General features: G+C 44.3%; 1 protein-coding gene across 10 annotated transcripts in view; it reads left to right on the plus strand.

The window, feature by feature from the left end:
• RBM47 (RNA binding motif protein 47) overlaps positions 1-16,073 on the plus strand; it is a 205,635-nt gene extending 189,562 nt beyond the window's left edge. For 6 of the 10 annotated variants that reach the window (XM_031664638.1, XM_031664639.1, XM_009206702.4 and 3 more), the window contains 4 exons: positions 564-1,717; positions 2,728-2,934; positions 6,833-7,044; positions 13,248-13,753. In XM_031664638.1, coding sequence (XP_031520498.1) covers positions 595-1,717; positions 2,728-2,934; positions 6,833-7,044; positions 13,248-13,487 — 1,782 coding nt within the window. In that variant the 5' untranslated portion in view covers positions 564-594 and the 3' untranslated portion in view covers positions 13,488-13,753. Of the gene's footprint in view, positions 1-563; positions 1,718-2,727; positions 2,935-6,832; positions 7,045-13,247 lie in introns of all 10 variants that reach the window. The other 4 variants (XM_031664640.1, XM_009206698.4, XM_031664641.1 and 1 more) reach the window with 4 other exon arrangements.
• Positions 16,074-23,922: the final 7,849 nt, after the last annotated feature.

Below are 23,922 nucleotides of genomic sequence, written 5' to 3' on the forward strand. Positions count from 1 at the left end.
GTGGGCATTTCATTTCTTCCTTGTAAAAAGCTTTAATACACAGCTCTCTCTATTCAGTGACACCTCCTAAAAGTTTTCTTTAATAATTTAAAATCTTCACTGTATTTCCATTCCTACAAAGAAAAAGACTCCCTTAAAAAAGAAAAGAAAAAAGGTTTGTTCACCAAAGAAATACGTGAAGTTTGTCAAATTCCATATAACAAGGAAATCAGGCGGAGTTAACGGTGCAGGAATGAAGCAAAAGAATGTGAGGTTTTTACCAACAATGATAGCAGTTTCGCAAAACTTCAAAGCTATCGGGGTACTGATGAAATGGAAGTACTTGCTCATTCTGATTTTTTTTTTTTTTTTCCTAACTCACTTCTGGTTCTTACTGCAAGACAACTTGACTATTTTAGACAAGTGTAGGGCTGCTGCATTTCCAGAACACCTCCATCCTATTTCTCATTTAAACCACCTCACCTTCCCCGTGGCCTATTAATGCATACTTGCAAGGCTGCGAAACAACCCAAAGGAGGCAAGATCCAGCGGTTCCCCACTCACGCTCCTTTCTGCTTCCCCAGGTTTCCGCCAGCTGTGGATGCCTTTGACATTATGACCGCAGAGGATTCCACCGCAGCCATGAGCAGTGACTCGGCCGCCGGGTCCTCGGCCAAGGTGCCTGAGGGCGTGGCGGGCGCGCCCAACGAGGCGGCACTGCTGGCGCTGATGGAGCGCACGGGCTACAGCATGGTGCAGGAGAACGGGCAGCGCAAGTACGGCGGCCCACCGCCCGGCTGGGAGGGCCCGCACCCGCAGCGCGGCTGCGAGGTCTTCGTGGGCAAGATCCCGCGCGACGTGTACGAGGACGAACTGGTGCCCGTGTTCGAGGCTGTGGGTCGCATCTACGAGCTGCGCCTCATGATGGACTTCGACGGCAAGAACCGCGGCTACGCCTTCGTCATGTACTGCCACAAGCACGAGGCCAAGCGCGCAGTGCGCGAGCTCAACAACTACGAGATCCGCCCGGGTCGCCTGCTAGGCGTGTGCTGCAGCGTAGACAACTGCCGCCTCTTCATCGGCGGGATCCCCAAGATGAAGAAGCGCGAGGAGATCCTGGAGGAGATCGCCAAGGTCACCGAGGGCGTGCTGGACGTGATCGTCTACGCCAGTGCGGCCGACAAGATGAAGAACCGTGGCTTCGCCTTCGTGGAGTACGAGAGCCACCGCGCGGCTGCCATGGCTCGCCGCAAGCTCATGCCCGGCCGCATCCAGCTGTGGGGCCACCAGATCGCCGTGGACTGGGCCGAGCCCGAGATCGATGTGGACGAGGACGTGATGGAGACGGTGAAGATCCTCTACGTGCGCAACCTCATGATCGAGACCACAGAGGACACCATCAAGAAGAGCTTCGGCCAGTTCAACCCTGGCTGCGTGGAGCGCGTCAAGAAGATCCGCGACTATGCCTTCGTGCACTTCACCAGCCGCGAGGATGCCGTGCACGCCATGAACAACCTCAACGGCACTGAGCTGGAGGGCTCGTGCCTGGAGGTCACGCTGGCCAAGCCCGTGGACAAGGAGCAGTACTCGCGCTACCAGAAGGCAGCCAGGGGTGGCGGTGCGGCCGAGGCGGCGCAGCAGCCCAGCTACGTGTACTCCTGCGACCCCTACACGCTGGCCTACTACGGCTACCCCTACAACGCGCTCATCGGGCCCAACAGGGACTACTTCGTGAAAGGTTAGTGGGGGCTCTTCTCCTGGGTGGGGCCCTCAAGAACTTTGCCTCCTAGGCAGGGGGCACCAGGGATATCGTGGCTGGCATTTGCTGAGCTGGTAGGTGCTGAAGGCCCTCCCACCCTCCTTTTGGGTTTGCATTCTGGGTCTAGTTCTTTGCTGGCACCGAAGGCCATCACTTCTGCAGCATTGATAGAAATACAGGTCGTTCTGGGGTGAGCGGTAAAATCACATGGGTGTGCAAACACTGGCATTCTGCCTTGCCGGGGTCCACCGGGTTAGGGGCTCGTCCACCAATCTCTTGGTGCTTAGGTTAAAACCTGCTTGTGATATTAAATCTTAAGATGTTGGTGGAGTCAATGATTTTTAATTTTGTTTTTTGTTATCATTGGTTAGGATATAATGAAACGCAGCATTACCTGGAAAATAAGATACATAGGTTCTGGGTCCTGTTCTCTGATTAACTAGTCTGTGACTTTAGTCACTTTAGTCTCCCCTGGCCTGTTTTCTCAAGCATGAAATGAGGAAGGTGGACTAGCAAATCCCCTTCCAAATCTAACTTTTAAAAAAATTATTTAATTGTATATATATATATATTTGGAGACAGGGTCTCACCATGTTGCCTAGGCTGGTCTTGAACCCCTGGGCTCAAGCCATCCTCTAGCCTTAGCCTCCCAAAGTGCTGGGATTACAGGCACAAGACACCGCACCTGGCCCCAATTTTTTGGGGGGGGGAGTGGGTATTCTATGAATGTTTTTCTTTACTGAAATTGCAGATACAGTCCTAGAAACTCACCCTGCAAGTTTGCCTCTTGTACTAAGCAGACATGCTTAGGATGCAAATCTAGGCTGAGATAGAATGTTGGAAGCATCTTTACCAGCCTATTAAAGAGCAAAGGTGTAGCTACCTGCAACTTAGACTGGAGCAGTTAAATGCTGAGAACTGAGGGCTGAGGTCTGCCTCCAGCACCATCACTGTTGGTTGCTCATCATCTTTTGTGTTGTTATTACAAGCAGGCAGCATAAGAGGCCGAGGGCGAGGTGCAGCTGGCAACAGAGCCCCGGGGCCCCGGGGTTCCTACCTCGGGGGATATTCTGCTGGCCGTGGTATATATAGCCGATATCATGAAGGGAAAGGAAAGCAGCAAGAAAAAGGATATGAACTTGTGCCGAATTTGGAAATCCCTACCGTCAACCCAGTTGCCATTAAACCTGGTACAGGTCAGTATAAACCAGATTGAGAATGCACCCATTCAGCATAAACCCCAGCCCTTCTGTTAGAAGTGAATCCAAGCCTTTCTGGGGATCTCACATCTGCACAGGGGTTCCTCTTCTCCCAGGCAGCTAGGGTCAAGGCAAAAAGAAAGTGGCCCCCTGGACCTCCTTATCTAGAACTTCAAGGGATGGTGTAGCTTTGACCATGGTCAAATCAAACTTGCCTGAAGTAAGGTTTTCTTTTTTCCTTTTTTTTTTTTTTTTTTTTTTTTTTGAGACAGAGTCTCACTCTGTCACCCAGGCTGGAGTGCAGTGGCACGATCTCGGCTCATTGCAAGCTCTGCCTCCCGGGTGCATACCATTCTCCTGCCTCAGCCTCCAGAGTAGCTGGGACTACAGGCGCCCACCACCACGCCCAACTAATTTGTCTATATATATATATATATATATATATATATATATAAATTTTTTTTTTTAAGTAGAGATGGGGTTTCACTGTGTTAGCCAGGATGGTCTCGATCTCCTGACCTCATGATCCGCCCATCTCGGCCTCCCAAAGTGCTGGGATTACAGGCGTGAGCCACTGCGCCCAGCCGTGCAGTAAGATTTTCAAAGGGTTGTCACCCATTGTTAGTCTTTTTCTCAGTCTGTGGCTAAGTAGGGAGAGTTGTGGGGAGAAGAAAGGAAGAACATGAGGCTCTCTGTATCTTCTGTCAGGTAAAACGTATCTTTTCCTTACTCAGGCCTATTTCTGCCCCAACCATCTGATGTCAGAGGGTAGAGCTTATTGGCCCATTCTGAGAGTTGTTGGGAAGGGCAGAAAATTCCCCTTCAGAATTCAGCAGCACCTTTTGTCCCTTGTCATGGTCTGAGCAAATAAGAATGCTTGGGGACAAGGCAGTGGTCAAAGTTTTGTTGTTTTTGTTGTTTGAGATGGAGTCTTGCTCTGTCACCCAGGCTAGAGTGCAGTGATCTTGGCTCACTGCAACCTCCACCTCCCAGGTTAAGCGATTCTCCTGCCTCAGCCTCCCCAGTAGCTGGAACTACAGGCGCGCACCACCATGCCGGCTACTTTTTGTATATTTAGTAGAGGTGGGGGTTTCACCATGTTGCCCAGGCTGCTCTCAAACTCCTGATCTCAAGTGAGCCGCCCCCCTCAGCCTCCCAAAGTGCTGGGATTATAGGCATGAGCCACCGCACCTGGCCTTTGGTGAAAGTTTTTGCAGCTAATTCCCTGGTTTCTAATTTCCAGCACTCATTTCCTCCTCTAGCTGGATCAGTAGATTGGGAGTAGGGGTGCTCAATAATTTCAAGCCAGGGACCTTGAACTTTGCTTTCACATCCAGGCCCCACAAACCTGTTTATCAATGTTGTTAGTGCCCATGGCCATCTAACGTGAGGCCGGTCTTCTGATCCAAACCTGCAAAGAACATTAACTCCATTGTGTGAGTCTAGCACGAACTCACGCAGCACCCCGCAGAAGCATCCAAACACATGGAAAACTCAGTCCGTGGGTGATTGGCGTGACCCTCCTCCAGACGCCCTCCCTGGCTTCAGCAGGAGGAGGTTGAAGAACTGTTCAGAGCCCAGCTACTCTGATTTTCTTCTGGTTGAGATTGTACACTTCTTTCCCTAGCTAAAATAGAGTCAAGGAATCTGTGCATTTGGGACATAGGTACGCATTGGCCTCATAGGGTTAAAAAGTATTTTGCTAGTTGAACTTTCTTTTGATGAATCTAGTAATGATTTTTTTTTTTTTTTTTTTTTTTTGGCCTGCGTAAAAATTCTGCAATTAAGTGACTCCTTAGGCTAGATTGCCTTTTAAATGTCATTGGCACTGTGGGCAAAGTAAAACTGATCCTACAGCTCTGTAACTTCATAAAATAGAGCCTGGATATGGGAGTTGTCGCTTCTACTTGTTGGGAAGGGGACTTCTGTTGGCAAGTTAAGGCAGCTTAAGGTTTAACAAGAGAAAAGAACTGTTAAATAATCTTTAGTCATGTAAAGTTGTGTCCTGGAGGCTGAGGTAGAAATTCCTGTGGGCTGATAGCCAGAGCAATTCATTTACTTCATACAACCCCTTGTAGCTTAAACTCACAACCCTCTCTGGGCCCCATCCATTGGCCTTGGTGTCTATTTCTGATCATCCAGAAAATGAGAACATTGTATTTTAGGAGAGGCACCAGGGTGGTGGTGAAGTATCTGGGCACAAGACCAGTGGAAGATATGGTTGGAAAGGCAGGTAAAATATTTGATTCAGGTTTTAGGTACATTTTATCAAATGGCCATACCATTGTTTAGCTTATAATCATTTGTCTCTTTACCTTTGATTGAGTCTATCCTTATTAGAATAAGTGTACCTACAGTTGGAGAAAACCAGAAATAGAAAGATTCTTTGTGTACACATTTCATATTTTTGCTTATCCTTTCAACACACACAAACACACAAATACACCCCCCACCGCCCCCCGACACACACACATCAGGGCTAGTATCTTTTCCTTTTGATCTCTTCTTACTGTACCTTGACATTCAGTAACTGCTATCTGTTTGAATCTCTCGTTGAAATCATAATTTTGGACTTGCAGAAATTCTTTGAATTGGGAGGTCCCACTAAAAGCCAATCACTCCACAGCTTCGCTACTTTGAGTGGACATGAAGAAATTGGGGAATGTGCTATTTTTTTTTACCGTGTGTTTTTGCTTGAATCAGTAATGCTAAAATCTGAAATAAAGGGTGGGGAGGATGTACGCAGGTCTGAGTTCTCAGAATGAAACCCTCAGCAGCACCTGTTTCTTAAATAGTGGTGAAAGTGAAAAAAAGGCAGTGGGACTGGTAATGAGTGAGGTGAGTAGGAAGGAACAGGCGGGCCCAACTCTCACAGGCGGTAGGCCTCAAGCCTCTGATCTCACTTCTTTTTTTTTTTTTTTTTTGAGACAGAGTGTCGCTCTGTCACCCAGGCTGGAGTGCAGTGGCCAGATCTCAGCTCACTGCAAGCTCCGCCTCCCGGGTTCACGCCATTCTCCTGCCTCAGCCTCCCGAGTAGCTGGGACTACAGGCACCTGCCACCTCGCCCGGCTAGTTTTTTGTATTTTTTAGTAGAGACGGGGTTTCACCGTGTTAGCCAGGATGGTCTCGATCTCCTGACCTCGTGATCCGCCCGCCTCGGCCTCCCAAAGTGCTGGGATTACAGGCTTGAGCCACCGCGCCCGGCCTCTGATCTCACTTCTTTGTCTAAGCCTGTTTTCCCATAGTCAGAGGCCCTTTCTTGCTCAGTAGGACATCAAGAATAAGATTCAAACTGATTTTTCTGTAGAAATAGAAAATATTGGTGCAGAAGCCTAACTCTAGGGGTCTCTTCCACGACAGGCAGGGGTAGTTACCTGCCACTGCCTATCCCTTCCTCTTGGGGAGCAGGCATCTGGGTACATGGCTTGTACTGAGAGAACAATAGTGAGCTTAGAGAGGCCCCTGACCTCTAAACGTGGTTTTAAAAAAATATCTTCGGCTGGGTGCGGTGGCTCACACCTGTAATCTCAGCACTTTGGGAGGCCAAGGCAGTTGGATTGCTTGAGCTCAGGAGTTCAAGACCAGCCTGGGCAATGTGGCGAAACCCTGTCTCTACAACAACAACAGAAAATAGCTGGGCAAGGTGGCCTGTGCCTGTAGTTCCAGCTACTCAGGAGGCTGAGGTGGGAGGATCGCTTGAGGCCAAGAGATTGAGGCTGCAGTGAGCCTTGATCACACCACTGCATTTCAGCCTGGGCCACAGAGTGAGACCCTGTCTCAAAAGAAAGAAAAGTTTTTTAAAAAATAAAAATAAAAAATATCTTAGAGCAAGTGCTGGACCCCCCTCAGCAACTGAAAGTGATTGACCCATTTTTCCTTCTTGCTTCTCTTATAGTAGCCATCCCTGCCATTGGGGCCCAGTATTCCATGTTCCCAGCAGCTCCAGCCCCTAAAATGATTGAAGATGGCAAAATCCACACCGTGGAGCACATGATCAGCCCCATTGCTGTGCAGCCAGACCCAGCCAGTGCTGCTGCCGCCGCAGCTGCCGCAGCCGCAGCCGCAGCCGCCGTCATTCCCACCGTGTCGACGCCACCGCCTTTCCAGGTAGAGTTCTGATTGCAGTCGTTGTTATTTGCGTGTGAAGCCTCTCTTTATCCTGGATTCATTTAGTATTCAGCACTGAGAATTTACTGTGTGCCTGGCTCTCTGTTACAGCTATGCGATTGGGTGACACAAAGCATTTTGAATTTGAATCATGACAGAAAAAAATAATTGTAATTAATTGTACTACCCTAATAATATCATTGTTAAGGGTGGGAATCAATATGTAAAAATGATGTGTAATTTTTCACAGTGTCATAATATTGTGCATATATGTTTTTTAAATAGCACTGAATAATTTTTAGCTCATGATGTTAAAGAGCTGACGCACAAAGTCCAGGGAACGATTTCGCATTTTCACATTTCACACTGAGGCTCCATGAAGATTTCTTTAAAAAATGTTAACCCAGTGGGTGGGTGTATGTGTGTGTGTGTGTGTGTGTGCGCGCGTGTGTGTGTGTAAAGAGAGAGAGAGAGAAAGAACATCTGTATAGATATGTAAAATTTTATGCTGGGTAGAGTGGCTCATGCCTGTAATCCCAGCACATAGGGAGGTCAAGATAGGAGGATCACTTGAGGCCAGGAGTTCAGGACCAGCCTGGGCAACATGGTGAGACAGTGTCTCTCCAAATATATATTTTTTTAAATTAGCCTGGCATGGTGGCATATGCCTGTAGTCCCAGCTACTGGAGAGGCTGAGGCAGGAGGACCGCTTGACCAGCCTTGAGGTCAAGGCTGCAGTGAGCTGTGATTGCACCACTGCACTCCAACCTGGGCAACAGAATGAGACCCTGTCTCAAAAAAATTTTTACAAAATACGTCCATAATCCTCTCCTCCAACCATATCTCCCACTGTTCCCCTATCTGTTCCCAAACTCATCTTACCATGTTGGCCTCCTTCCCCACCTTTGTTCATACTGTATCCTGGTTTCTTTATTCTCATCTCTTCCATAGAATCTTCCCCATCCACCTCCTAGAGAAATGTTCTCTCCTGTGCTCCTCATTACTACATCATTACTTGGCCTGTGGCTGCCAATGTGTTCTATCTTCCAAGGAAAATGAAGCTCCTCCAAACCAAAGACAGTGTCTTGTTTCTTTGCATCTTCACCTCATAGGACATAGGGAGGACATCCATTTAACAGAAGAAAATCTTGTTAAAGCTGTTCTCTGTGAGGCAGTGAATCGCAAATACTAATCACAAGTACTCAGGCCCAAGATCCCTTATCCAGCTGAAAAAGAATTATCCAGGTCACTTCTTTTCATTTTTGATTTTTGATGTTTTTGAGACAGAGTCTCACTCTGTCACCCAGGCTGGAGTGCATGGCTCACTGCAACCTCAACCTCCCTGGTTAAAGCAATCCTCCCACCTCAGCCTCCCAAGAAGTTGGGACCACAGACGCACACCACCATGCCCGGCTAACTTTTTTATATGTAGGGACAAAGTCTTGCTATGTTGCCCAAACTGGTATTGAACTCCTGGACTCAAGCAGTCCTCCCACCTCAACCTCCCAAAGTGTGGGATTACAGGCCTACATTTTTTAAAAAACAGAGATTGTTAGACTCTAATCCCTGAAGTTTCCAATTCAGTCAAACTGGGCTGGGGTCCTAGAACTGATATTTTGCACAGCTCCTCAATGATTCTGAGACAGAGCCAGGCCTCTGACCCTCCACAGTAGGATGCTGTTTACTTGCTTTTGCTCACTCTGAATGCTAGTCTTGACTGCGTTATTCAGAAAGGGCAGACTCACTGAAGCTTATTTGTCTTTCAGTCTGTCATTAAGTATTCTTTAACTTGGGATTTCTGAAAGACAAAAAGAGGAACTGGTTGTAAATGACACTGTAGAATAACAACTGAGTGTAGTTATAGTACTTGTGGACTGATGGTAAATATTTACAATAACTTAGCAGCAGTACTTAGTGGAATTTTGATAATAATTTCTAATTCTTCTTTACTAAGAAACTCATGAACATTTGTCTTTGATGTGCACTGTGAGTTCTGGTCAGGTCCAAATTCCAGGCACCATAATCATGTTCTGACTATTTCTGTCTCCTATCAATCTGCACTGACTGTTGCCATCAGGGTTCCTTTTTTTTTTTTTTTTTTTTTTAGACGACATCTAACTCTGTCGCCCAGGCTGGAGTGTAGTGGCGCGATCTCGGCTCACTGCAACCTCCGCCTCCCAGGTTCAGACAATTCTCCAACCTTAGCCTCCCAAGTAGCTAGGAATACAGGCACGTGGCCACCACGCCTGGCTAATTTTTTGTATTTTTTTAGTGGAGACGGGGTTTCCACTTCATTGAGCCACGGTTTGAAATGTGAAAATGTGAAATCGTTCCGTGGACTTTGTGCGTCAGCTCTTTAACAGGTTTCACCTGTTAGCCAGGATGGTCTTGATCTCCTGACTTCATGATACGCCCTCCTCAGCCTCCCAAAGTGCTGGGATTACAAGGCCATGAGCCACGACGCCCAGCCACCATCAAGGTTCTTATTTGCAGTCTTCGCTTATCCTCCCCTAGCTTTAATCATCCTCCCCTACGTTGTAGGCGCTCAGGGGTGTTCCTGTTTAGCCATTTAGTTAAAGCAAAGATAACCGCTCCTCCTTGACAAGAGGGAAGACTGCAGGGACTCTTCACCTGAATTAGAGGCACATTTTTGGGGGGTTTTTGTTTTGTTTTGTTTTTTGTTTTTTGTTTTTTTGAGACGGACTCTCACTTTGTCACCCAGGCTGGAGTGCAGTGGTGGGATCTCAGCTCACTGCAACTTCCGCCTCCAGGGTTCAAGCGATTCTCCTGCTAGGGGCACTTTTTAAAGATGGGTAAATGTTTCTCCCACTACCACCATTGCATTTTTCTTTATTCCTGCTCTTTGATATGCTGTTTTATTGCAATTGTATAGTGGTCCCCCCTTATCCATGGGGGATACATTCCAAAATCCCCAGTGGATGCCTGAAACACAGATATTACCAAACCGATAATATACTACGCACAATTTTTTTTCCTTCTTCACAGTTTCACAGATAGAAAATTTCTTTCTTACTGTAGATCTTAGCAACCTCAGCATAGGATTTTTTTCTTTCCTTATTAAGTAGAGAACTTTCCCCTTTTCGCTTAGAGGAAGGCCTTTAGTGCTCCTCGTTGGCATATCCAAAATGCCAGCATCTCTACTCTTGCACTTTGGGGCTGATGTTAAGTAAAATAAGGGCTCCTTGACGGTCAGTCTGATAACCCAGATGGCTACTAAGTGACATGGGCATGGAGCACAGACAGTGTGGCTTTCCTGGACAAAGGGATGATTGGTGTCCCAGGCAGGACAGAGAGGGAAGGCATGAGATTTCATAGAGCTACTCAGAAGGGTGCACAATTTAAAACTTATGAATTGTTTATTTCTGAAATTTCAGCTTAATATTTTCAGACGTCAGTCAACCGCAGGTAACTGAAACCATGGAAAGCAAAACCAAGTGCTTCCCCATATATTCTCATTTTACAGATAAGAAAATTAAGGCCCAGCAAGGTGACAGAACTGCTAGCCAAGAGTAGAATTGGGATTAGGAGATCAGGTCCCTGATCTGTGTATGCTCTGTCCTTATAGTGTGGTGAATGCCATATAAAAGGAACATCACACGAATGAAAAGAGAAGCCATGGGTTTAGGGACCTACTCTTGATTCCAGGCCATAAGCCAGTGCACATGTATGTGCAAAACTTAGTGTTTGAGTGGGCAGCCTGAACCCAGGTATTGGGCCAGCCTGTAGCACATGGCAAGGTCTCTCCCACATATTGCCTTCCCTGCCATTTCCTCTCCCTTTTTGCACTGGTTATTAAACCTGTGTCCACACATGTGGAAAAGATGGCTTGTGCTGTGAACAGTCTTTCCAGTTCCGGAGCTCCTCTCCCTGGTTGTAAAATGTCGCTGATGAGACACTCATTGTTTAGTGTTTAGGAAGCAAGTTAACATAGGGCTAAAAGTGCAGACTGCAGAGTCACACATTGCATTGCTTAAAAGCTGTGTCACTTTGTGCAGGTCATTTAACACTTCCACACAACTCCATATAATCATAGTACCAACCGTACTGGTGGCTGTGATGATTCAATACTGTCATACAAATAAGGCACTTAGAACAGTGCCTGGCAGACAGTAGTCTCTGAGTTTGGGGTTTGTTTTTGTTTTTGTTTTGTTTTGTTTTGTTTGAGACAAGGTCTCACTTCCATTGCCCAGGCTGGAGTGCAGTGGTGCGATCTTGGCTCACTGCAACCTTGAATTCCCAGGCTCAGGTGATCCTCATGCCTCAGCCTCTTGAGTAGCTAGAACTACAGGAGTACGCACCGCCATGCCTGCCTAAGTTTTGTATCTTTTGCAGAAACTCCTGGCCTCAGCATCCCAAAGTGCTGGGATTACAGGCATGAGCCATCTCACCCAGCCTCTGAGTTAATTGTTATAATTATCATTATAATTATAAATTAAAATTATTATAAATTATAATTACTATCTGATTATAGTTTTAAAAAGTACTCTTAGGCTAGAAGTTCCTTTGAGCACAATTTTGGAACTCTGATTTGCAAATTTTGTAACAGAAATTAGAACTAATTCCTTTATAAAAATCTGAGAAGAAATAATTACTTTAATTCACCATTTCATAGATGCTGAATTGTTTATTTTGAAGATGTATTAAGATATAGGGAGATCATACCAGCATTTACTACAAGGCATTCTGTGGCTCATGAGGTGCACCAAATATTTTGTTAAATGAATGTTTTATTTTATCCAAAATCTCTTTTCAATGAAGCATCTCACGGAACTAGTTTGATGGCAAACACTTTGGGAAATACTGAACCGCAGTCTTCCCATTCGTACTCCTGTTTATTCTGAAAACATCTTATGTTGCATTTTCAAGTAGACAGAAGGAAGTAGCAGGGGCTTTTCTACAGCCAGTGGTGGCCGTCGACAGTTCAGGCAACTTTACTTAGCTTGTCCTTCCCCACTTCTTCCTCATTTGGAAACTGCTCCTTATCCTTCAAAACCCAGCTCAAATATCCCTGCTGCAGAGACATTTTCTCCAACTTCCCCGTTAGTTGGTTATTTCTGTAAGCTTCTACAACAATTTGTATACATTAATGGTGTCATCTCTTAGGTGGGAGATGATGGAAACCATCACATTGACTGAAAATTATGTATGGTCACAATTTTTTAAGGTCACAGCTGAAGAAGCTGTCCCTTTGGAGATCAGTATATTTTGTTTCTCTAAGTTGACACAGTCTGCTCCTCTCTCTGTCTTTGAGACAGGTCATATTCCATCAGTTAAGTATGAGTTGAGGCTGCTGGCATGTATCTAGAGACCATGTTTAAGGAAAAATACTGATTTTTAATTACTGTGAAATCAACTGTGTGGAGGGTAGATTCTCCACTGCCTTCTCTAGCTCACTCTGGGGCATAGACTGATTGAGTGGAATAGTAAGTAGAAGATTCTAGAATACGTGCAGAGAAGGTCCTCCTTATCCACAGGTTCTGCGTCTGGATTCAATTCTTGATTGAAAAAATAAAGACAATAAAAAATAACAATACAACAATAAAAAACAATACAAATGTCAAAATACAATATAACAAATATTTACATAACATTTGCATCATATTAAGTATTTAAGTGATCTCGAGATTATTTTTAAAGTATATGAGAGAGGCCAGACGTTGTGGCTCATGCTCGTAATCCCACTACTTTGGGATGCTGAGACAGGAGGATTGCTTCAGGCCAGGAGTTCAAGACCAGCCCTGGGCAACATAGTGAGACCTTGTCTCTATGAAAAAAAAATTTTTTTTATAGTATACAGAAGGATATGCGTAGGTTAAATGCAAATATGCCATTTTCTCTCAGGGACTTGAGCATCTGAGGATTTTGGTATCCATGGAAGTCCTAGAGCCAATCCCCTGTGAGGATACTGAGGGGCAACAGTATTTCATCTTTCCCTCAGCCTTCCAGGCCTCTCACTTTCACAAGGTTGCATCACTGAGTTTGAGGATGCAGCTCCACCTTACCTCTTCAGTGGCTCTTATTCCCACTTCCTTACAATAATTGCTATTTGCCCGCCCCTCTGCCTTCCTCTCCCTTGCTTTTATGTCTTTGTATTCCCAACTTCTGGGAGAGGCTTGTTGAATGAATTGATGATAGGCACATACACCTGTTCAGGAAGGCTCCTTTTTGTCTCTTCTCCTCAGGGCCGCCCAATAACTCCAGTATACACGGTGGCTCCAAATGTTCAGAGAATTCCCACTGCCGGAATCTACGGGGCCAGTTACGTGCCATTTGCTGCTCCGGCCACAGCCACAATCGCCACACTACAGAAGAACGCGGCAGCCGCGGCCGCCGTGTATGGAGGATACGCAGGCTACATACCTCAGGCCTTCCCTGCTGCTGCCATTCAGGTCCCCATCCCCGACGTCTACCAGACATACTGAGGCTGGTGACCAGCGCGAAGACAAACCACACGAACACCACTGAAGGAACGCTTGACTATTTATGAAGAAGGAACCTGTTGAATTCGCACATGCAATCTGAAAGTGAAGAATGTTCGCAGATTTATTTCTGACATATTTTATATACATGAAGTTTTCACTAGTTTTTTAAGACTATTTTCAACTTAGCAGGCCTGCGTTTATACATTTCCAAAAGACTTGTAATGGTTCGTGCCTTCATACCATCTTTTAAAAATTTGTATGCTGTACTACATTTGTATAGAGGTTTTTGTTGTTTTTTTTTTTTAAGGATATATTTTCAGTATGAAGGTTATTTTCTTAACTTCTGCACTCCAGAGATTTCTATTTTGTAGTACCTTCAATAATATATCAACTATATATTAAAAAAGCACACTTGAGCAGCTAGGGAACTATTTTGAAAAATATATACAATATTTAAAGATACAAACAGTAGTGCTTAAAAATACTACATAAAACATTATTTTAAAGGTTATACTGGAAAGTGCAATTTTAAAATGAGTAAAATCTTTGTATTTCTGCTGGCATTAAGGGTTGATGGTGTTACCATGTATCATCATGGCGGTACTATTTTTTAAAAGAAACACTGATTCTCTCCTTAAGCCAACATTGAAAAGACTTGCCACACTTCTGAGTCCAAACACTGGAAAGCTCTCCTTTGCCACCATTAGCGGGGCTCATTCTCCATGTGCCTTAACCTTACACATGCCCCCACTACCCCATCTCTCACCCTGTCCCCTCCTCCCCAAATTCCCAGTCCCTCCACAATGTTTGGCCAGCCTAGGACTGATGAATAGCTCTGAAAGAGAGAGGAGCTGGTGGCTTTTATACTTCTTCCTGGGTTTTTGTTGGGGTTTGTTGTTTCGTTGTATGTTTTTTGTTTTGTTTTGTTTTGGTTGGGGAAGTATTATCTTCTATGTGTGCTATTTTCAGCAGCAGAGTAAGTACAAGGTTTTAATCGAGCTGCATTAGACACCTTTGCCTAGCTATTTAATTGCCCAATATAAAACTTTAATGCCATTTCTAATGCTTTTATTCATTTTTGAAGTATGAGTTTGTAGGGACAAAGAATGTATGTTATCATAGACAAGACCCCCAGAGACTCTTGTCAGCAGAAAGTTATGCTTCTAGTTGCCTTACCATGTTTCATGCAAAACTGTCCGTGGTCCTCAAGGGTGTTGGAAACATTTTGTTTATTAAATCTCTCTTCCCTTGCTGTGCACTTGATGGGTGAACTGAATTGGGGTGTGCACATCCAGGAGGAGGAGGAGAGACCTGTAGAAGTTTAAAGAGAGTTTGTAAATATCTTCTAATGCTTGTTTTTAGTCCTTTTATGTTGCAGAAGTTCATGGTATGTAGTTTAATGCAAAATGAAACCATTTTATTTCAATGTTATTAAAAAGGTTTGTTTTATTAGGAAGTTAATGTATTGTTGCAGTGTTTTGTGCCTGTTTAAAGGCTTTTGTTTAGCAGAGTGAATGTAAAATACAGTAAAATGTTAAGATTGTCATCTACTTTAAAAATATGTATATCAACTTGGAATTGTTTTTTAAAGGCTCAATCAAGGAAGTGAGGTGTGCAATAAGGTAGCAAGTACACAGTTGCGTTTTTATGTCATATTAGAGATCCATACAATCTTTCCACCATGGGATTTTTGTTGATGGCTGAATTCTTGTGGATTCATAAGAGGATCATGCCCTTAGCAAGTACTTTTGTTTTGTTTTAAATTAAGAGATTCCCAAATGCCTTTTCCCCCCTCATCTTGAGACGAGATGAGTTTTTATGTGTAAGCAATATTTATTTAACTATTCTATAAAATTATTGAGTGCCTCCTGAGGCCTTTAAGCACCCCTAACATTCCTTTCCATCATTCTTTTAAATGACATAAAGTAATTGTGCAATGTTCCTGATGATGTACCCCACAAGCTGCATTGAAACTCAAATCTCTTGGAATGAGTGACTCAACAAAATGTAATTTGAATCAGATCCTCATCCCTTGACTATGTGAAAAAAGTACTCTCCTTCTAGTGAAGGATTGTCACAGAGTTTCACTGGATGAAACCGTGACCCAGTGTTCTTACTGTATTTTACGTATGCCTGTAAATTATTTGTGAAGAAGAAGAAGAAGAAGAGGAGGAGGAGGAGGAGGAAGAGGAAGAGGAGGAAGGGGAAGAGAAAGGAAGGAAGGATACCTTAACATGGCAACCACCAAACTCCCTTAAAAACAAACGTTGGTGACATAGCTAGTTAAGTATCAGTGAGCCTCCAATCTGGGACTTACCTGTTCCTATTGTTTCAAAACCATTTCACGTACACTACTGAGATAAGTTTATAACTTGAAATGTGAACTTTTTTTTTTTTTTAGTGTTAAGAACAAACTATATAAATGTAAAAAAAAAGTTTTAGAGTTCTGTTTTCAAACATTGCTAGTGGTTTAGTTAACTTTAGCTGCTTTATATTTGAAAAGCTTTTATTTAGATCTTGCTCCATTTACAGTACATTCTTAGGATGTATGTAGTAAATAAAGCTTTCTTTAAAGCAATTGCAAGACCTTATTTTAAATTGTGTTTTCTTTATACTGATTTATTTTTTCTAAAATAATTAGGAAAACCCTTATAGCATAGAAAGGATTGGCTAATTCAATATTTTCCATTGGAGAAATCAGCAAGTTACGGTCATGTGTTTGTCTTGGGACTACCATTGGAGATGGATTACATTGGCCAGGTGTGGTGGCTCACTCCTGTAATCCCAGCACTTTGGGAGGCCAAGGTGGACAGATCACCTGAGGTCAGGAGTTCGAGACCTGTCTGGCCAACAGGTGAAATCCCGTCTCTACTAAAAATACAAAAAAAAAATTAGCCAGGCGTAGTGGTGGGTGCCTGTAGTCCCAGCTATGCAGGAGGCTGAGGTAGGAGAATCGCTTGAACCCAGGAGGTGGAGGTTGCAGTGAGTTGAGATCGTGCCTTTGCACTCCAGCCGGGACAACAAGAGCAAAACTCCGTCTAAAAAAAAAAAAAAGAAAAAATGTGTTACATAGCTGAATCATGAATTATGAGTATCCTCAAATTTTGGCTAAGGAGGTAGGAGATTGAACACTCAAATAATATTCAAATCTGCATTGGAATAGGATGTGACAAAGCCTGTCACCACGCTCAGTGCCAAAGTTTATTTATAATCCCAACGGCTTTACACACAGAATTTTAAATGGAGAGAGTTGATGGACATTGAGTTTTTTGATGGTCTCATGAAAGTGCTGGGATGACCTTGATGTTGGTCATTGCATTTGAAACTAAAACCTTCTTGTTTCTCCTTTTCACAGTGCATAGTGAGGTTAACAGGACACTTTGCTTTTCTCTAGAGATCATCACTAACTTCAGACAGTATCTATCATCAAAGTCAATAAGATGACAGGAGGGAAGGTGGTGGATTGTCAATAGAATAAAGTTCCACTTGGATTTGCCAGTGATTAAGAATTTTACCTTCTTAGCTTTGAACCTGGACTATGACCTCCCAACCTGCATTTCTTGAAATTCTAACCTTCTGCTTCCTCTTAAATGGATAAAGGCCTTTTTAGAGGCAGAACAGACCAGCATGTTGGGCAGAACATCCCAAGATGATAGCTTATTAGGCAGTATTTTTAGGGGCAACAAGATCTACTGATCTTCTTGTCCTAGGAAATAAGTACAAAAGCTCTTCAAGTTACAGGATCGCATTCAGGCTAGATTGATCTCTTTAGAAAAAGAATTAACAATCAAAATGAGGCCAATAGCATGTCAAATGAGGATAATGACTATGATCATGTGATTCACTGGGTTCTTAGGCTTCCATAACCTCAGGTGGAGCTCAGAAGAACTCAGTGAAATAGGCAGGACGGATATAGATATGTGATCACACAGCTGGTAACAGGACTCAAATCTACACTCAAGGCCAAGCGCAGTGGCTGCCGCCTGTAATCCCAGCATTTTAGGAGGCCAAGGCAGGTGGATCACTTGAGGTCAGGAGTTCGACATGGTGAAACCCCATCTCTACTAAAAATATAAAAATTAGCCGGGCATGGTGGTGGCACCTGTAGTCCCAGCTACTCAGGAGGCTGAGGCAGGAGAATCAGTTGAACCCAGGAGGGCAGGAGTTGCAATGAGCTGAGATCATGCCACTGCACTCCAGCCTGGTTAACAGAGTGAGACCTTGTCATTAAAAAAAAAAAAAAAAAAAGTCTACGCGCTCAAGACTCTGTCCCAGGTTCTAAATGCCCCATTTTTTCAATTCCAAAAATGTCTGTCATGACAACATACAAAGCACTTCATTGAAGAGTTAGAAAACGTCTTCTGATTTTTCTTGTGTATTCAATTTTATATGATTTCTTTATTATAAAGCCTTCTGGGCACTAAGGCTTTGTATTTGAGTTTTTTGTTTTGCTTTGTTTGGATTTGATTTTTTTTTGAGATGGAGTCTGGCTCTGTCACCCAGATTGGAGTGCAGTGGCGCGATCTCGGCTCACTGCAAGCTCCACCTCCCAGGTTCACACCATTCTTCTACCTCAGCCTCCCGAGTAGCTGGGACTACAAGCACCCGCTGCCACACCTGGCTAACTTTTTGTATTTTTAGTAGAGACGGGGTTTCACCGTGTTAGCCAGGATGGTCTCAATCTCCTGACCTCGTGATCCGCCCACCTCAGCCTCCCAAAGTGCTGGGATTACAGGCATGAGCCACCATGCCGGGCCTTGGATTTGATTTTTTAAGTCATAGGAATTGACATTTTGGCATGGCTGTTTTGATGAAATAACATTTTGACACCATGACCCTAAAAACAAAAACTCATCTTCAGCTTTTTACGAAACTACTAAGTAGGATGACACAGATGTTCTCACTTTATCCTACCTTTTCCTTGACACATTCACCATTTCTGAACCCCCAAGGTCAAAGGGAGGATTAGGTTTAAATATAGAAAGAGACTCAGGAGACATCCACGAAATGTTTTACTTCAATTCCAAGGTCTAAGCTACTGGACTGGATACAGCCTTTTCTCCTGTCTCCTCTTTTCACTTATTAGTACCCAGCATTCCTGTTTCTAACTCTTCATGCCAATAAACTTGGGGGACAAATGTGATTACCCAAATGCTTACCTCTATGAGCAAGTGCCATGGCCTACTAAAATAGGCTGGGTTTGTGGTCAGAACGCCTAGGGGAGAAACCAAGCTTTGCTACTTGCAAGTCATGAGACTTTGAAAAAGATGCTTTTCCTCTCTGAGCACCAGTTTCTTAACTGGTAAAATAGGGATAATAATCCTGACCTCATAAGGTTATTATAAAAATGAGATTAGTTGGCTGGGTGTGGTGGCTCATGCCTGTAATCTTAGAACTTTGGGAGGCTGAGGCTGATGGATCACTTGAGGTCAGGAGTTCAAAACCAGCTTGGCCATCGTGATGAAACCCCATCTCTACTAAAAATACAAAAAATTAGCTGGGTATGGTGGTGTGTGCCTGTGATCCCTGCTACTCGGGAGGCTGAGGCAGGAGAATCACTTGAACCTGGAGGCAGAGGTTGCCGTGAGCCAAGATGGTGCCACCACACTCCAGCCTGGGTGACAGAGCGAGACTCCATCTCAGAAAAAAAAAAAAAAAGAGAGAGAAGAGTTAATCTTAAAAAGCCTAGTACATTGTTGGCACTCTTATAGACAGTTATTTCCTTTCCTATCTCCTTTTTAAACTCTAGTGCGACTGCATTCCTCTTTGTTAATTCTATCAAGCCTTTCCATTTTAAATCCTTTTATTATTTTTTTAACTCATTCACTGAAATTTTTTATTCTTTTATTCACCTGTTTATTCCATAAACATTCATTGCTGGAGTGCCAACTATGCAGGATTCACCAGAGAAATAAGTCAAAATTGACCTTCTGCCTTCTGCAAACTCCCAGGCATGATAAGACTGTTTTATGGGAAGGGGACACACCCAGGCTCGTGCCAGAGACCTACAAGATGAATAGGAGTTAGGCAGATGAGTAGGGGGAAAAGGGAGTAGGAAATGCCTGGGCCGGGAGGAAAGAACACGGTATCATCAAGTCCACGAAAGCAGTTCAGGGTGGCTGCCTTAAAGGAGAAGGAGAAAGTGTGAAGAAATCCAACCTTTGCACTGTTTAACATTAAATATTGTTCATGGCCCTGCATTAGCTGTGAAAGGAAGAGATTTGGTCCCTGTGACAAGGAAGCTGGGGGAGCCAGTAATCACGTAGAAAGAACCGTCAATCATCATTCCTCCTTAGGGCTTTCAAGAAATGATGGAGCCCTGCATTTATCCACACTGCTAAAGCTAGAGCTGCCCCTAGTGAAAAACTCCCTTCCTGCTGCCTTCCTGGTCCCAGGGGGGATGCCTGCCATCTCTGAGCTTGTCCAGCAGTTTGTAGCAGCAATCAAAGCTTTTAGGGCTGCCCACCTGTTTCTTGTGCAGGTCCAGGTTCCAGCCTCTGGGACCTTCACCCTTTCCTCTCCAGTCATACAGCAGCTGCTTGTGGGTTTCCCCACTGTCCCTACGTAAACCCCCCACAGGACAGGAATGCAGGCTTCTCAGCAAAGGTGATGGAGGCCTATAGTCCTCCAGATGACCGAGGGTGGATGATGTGGTTTGGCTGTGTCCCTACCCAAGTCTTATCTTAAATTGTAGCTCCCATAATCCCCATGTGTTGTGGGAGGGACCCGGTGAGAGGTAATTGAATCTCAGGGGCAGGTTTTTCCTATGCTGTTCTCATGATAGTAAGTCTCACGAGATCTGATGGTTTTATAAAGGGCAGTTCCCCTGCACACGCTGCCATGTAAGATGTGCCTTTGCTCCTCCTTCACCTTCCACCATGATTGTGAGGCCTCCCTGGCCGTGTGGAGCTGTGAGTCCATTGAATCTCTTTCCTTTATAAATTACCCAATCACAGGTATGTCTCTATTAGTAGCATGAGAATGGACTAATACAGTGGAGGAGAGTCCCAAGTAAAATCTTTAGAGACACATTGACTTCCCCAACAGGATCATATTTCCATGAAACTCCATTCTGCACAGTTACCAGAAACAAAAGCAACACTAAACCCTGCATATGCAAGAAATATGACCTTTGCTAGGCTAATTTTTAGCCACCCTTCTTTCTTGGCTTGTTCTACTTTGTTTGTCAAAAATCTTCATTAATGATTAACCAACCATGAGATTTAAATAACCTTAGTCATTCTGAGGCAGCTAAGAGATGTCACTGAAGCCCAGTTGTTTCTGAGTTGACCTTGTTGGGGGTGTGCTGGGTCAAAACATTTGTGCTTCATGGTATTGTGATAACACTGGGCCATGCCAGTCTGGTTTTGCTGGGATTTTTCCTCTCCTTTTTCAGGACCTTTATTCCAAACTGGTAGCACCATGAGATAGTTTTATTTCCATCGACCTCAACAGCCTCACACCTCTAACCCAACTCAAATATGGCCATTTGACCCTTTCTCAATCTTATGTAGAGTAAAGCTTTCTAAAGCTATATCTTCCCTGATCTTCATGACAATCCTATAAAATAGTTACAGAAGACATTCTTCTCCCCTTCCCATTCATTCAACAAATATTTTGTTTTTCAAGCATTTATGTGCCAGGCTTTGTGATGGAGCCTAAAGACAAGTTAAGGCCATGACCAGCCTTCCAGAAGGTTTTGCATGGCCCTTTCCAGTGACCACTTCATCAAGGGAAACAGCCAAACCTACAGCATAGATTAGTTTTGCATGCATCATCTTTTCAGACTTGAGCTTGCTACTATTAATACCCCATTTTACAGATAAAAAGCAAGGAGGCGGGGCTGGGCGAGGTGGCTCAAGCCTGTAATCCCAGCACTTTGGGAGGCCGAAACGGGTGGATCACGAGGTCAGGAGATCGAGACCATCCTGGCTAACACGGTGAAACCGTGAAACCCCGTCTCTACTAAAAAATACGAAAAACTAGCCGGGCGAGGTGGCGGGCGCCTGTAGTCCAAGCTACTCGGGAGGCTGAGACAGGAGAACGGCGTGAACCCGGGAGGCGGAGCTTGCAGTGAGCTGAGATCGGCCACTGCACTCCAGCCTGGGCCACAGAGCGAGACTCCGTCTCAAAAAAAAAAAAAAAAAAAAAAAAGCAAGGAGGCAGAAAGAGGTTTAATAACTTCTCCTGAGACCACGTCACCGGTGAGTAAGTGAAACAGTGTAGCTCTGAGCCTGGAATATCTAACTCTAGAGCTGGGGCTGGGATTGGAGGGATTATAGATCACCCATTTTGTAAGGATGTAGAGTCACTTGTTTGTTCTAGAAGTCACACCGATCACCTAATAGAGTCACTTTATCATAAAGGACATTGGAGCAAGTGGAAAGGAGAGTTTAAAAATCACACACATTGCAGAATATAGGATGCAAAACTTTCTGAAGTCTGAAGGTCTTAGAGGGTTACCTTTCTACATTTTTTTTTCCCGGTGGCCTCCAAGCCCCTTACATTCCAGCATGTCTTTTATCAACTGTTGCTCTCACAAAGGGAAGCAAGAAACAAATTCATTCCCAAGGAGGTGAGTCATGTGGGGCTTTTTGTCTGTTTGTTTGTTTGTTTGTTTGTTTGTTTTCAGACAGGGTCTTGCTCTGTCACCCAGGCTGGAGTGCAGTGGCGCAATCCAGGCTCACTGTAGCCTCAACTTCCAGGGCTCAGGTGATCTTTCCACCTCAGCCTCCTGAGTAGTTGGCACTACAGGCAGGTGCCACCGCATCTGGTTAATTTTTTGTATTTTTTGTAGAGACGGGGTTTCACCATGTTGCTCAGGGTAGTCTCGAATTCCTGTGCTCAAGCGATCCTCCCATCTCATCCTCCCATCTCATCCTCCCAAAGTGCAGGGATTACAGGCATGAGCCACTGCGCCTGGCCTCCTGAGTTATGTGTTTTTCATTAAACAAATCCCTTGTCCACTAAGCTAAGGAAGAAAACCCTAACTTTGGAATTTAAGTCCATAGCCAGTCAAATAAAGAGAATGACTTCAAGAGTCAGGAGGTTCTCCACCTGCTCCAGGACACTGTACCACAAAGTCAGCCCAATCTAAGGAGGCTAGCCCAAGCCTTCTGAGTTGCTGAGGGGCCAAATAATTAGACCCTCTGGACAGTTCAATGAATAATATTAACAATTAGTGTCTCAAATAAAAGATAAACGATATAAAATGCTGGAAAGACATGCCAATCGAAGATAATCAGCTAATCCTTGAATAGCATTTCACTGGCCGCAGAAGCCTTTCTAAAGCTCTATCTCCCTTGATCTGCATGACAATCCTATGAGATAGTTACAGAAGACATTCTTCTCCCCTTCCCATTCATTCAACAAATGTTTTGTTTTTCAAGTATTTATGTGCCAGGCTTTGTGATGGAGCCTAAAGACAAAATGGTGAACATAATCTCCATTTTATCAAGGGAGAAATTGAGGCCTAAAAAGGATAAATTACTTGCTCAAGATTACAATGATACTCATATTCAATTCAATTTTTTTTTTTTTTTTTTTTTTGAGACAGTCACACTTTATCTCCCAGGCTGGAGTGCAGTGCTCACTCCGACCTCTGCCACCCGGTTTCCAGCAATTCTCCTGCCCCAGCCTCACAAGTAGCTGGGACTACAGGCCTGTGCCACTACACCCGGCTAATTTTCTGCATTTTTAGTAGAGACAGAGTTTCACTATATTGGCCAGGCTGGTCTCGGACTCCTGACCTCGTGATCCACCCACCTCAGCCTCCCAAAATGCTGGGATTACAGGCGTGAGCCGCTGCGCCTGGTCTCTTGCTTCTCTTTAATTTGCCTTCCACACTGAGGCCACAGTGATCTTTCTAAAATCAAATCTGAGCGTCAATCACATCACACATCTTTAGCGGTATCCCACTGCTGACTGTACCAAGTCCAGACACTTTAGCTTAAAACACACAAGGCCCTTTATAAACTGGCCTCTGTGCATGTCTTCAGAATTATATCCTGCCAGTTGCATATGGGCAGAACTGATACTCACCCACTATGCACTGGTATGGCCATTTTGGTCACTTACTGCCCACGTTCCTCTGACTGACCAGTGCCGGTCCTGGTTACTGAAAACTTTGATTTTGTTCCTTTCATCTGCTTACCATTCGCTCCCATTATTCTGAACTATTAATATTTGCAGTTCCTTTAAAAAGCTCCCTTGCCTCTAGCAGTGTCCACCCAACAACTCCAACTTATTCATCAAGTATTTATTGAGCACCTACTAGATATATACTTGGGCTAGGCATTGAAGATAGAGAGCTAAAAGTTCTGTCCTCAAGAAGGTACTGGTCTAGTAAGAACACAGACAAGTTAAAAGATCATTATAAACTAGTGGGAGAAGTGTTAGGGCAGAGATAACTCCTGGTGCTTGGGGAACACAGAGA

Source organism: Papio anubis, chromosome 3 (assembly GCF_008728515.1).
Source record: "Papio anubis isolate 15944 chromosome 3, Panubis1.0, whole genome shotgun sequence".
NCBI classification, from domain to species: Eukaryota; Metazoa; Chordata; class Mammalia; order Primates; family Cercopithecidae; genus Papio; species Papio anubis.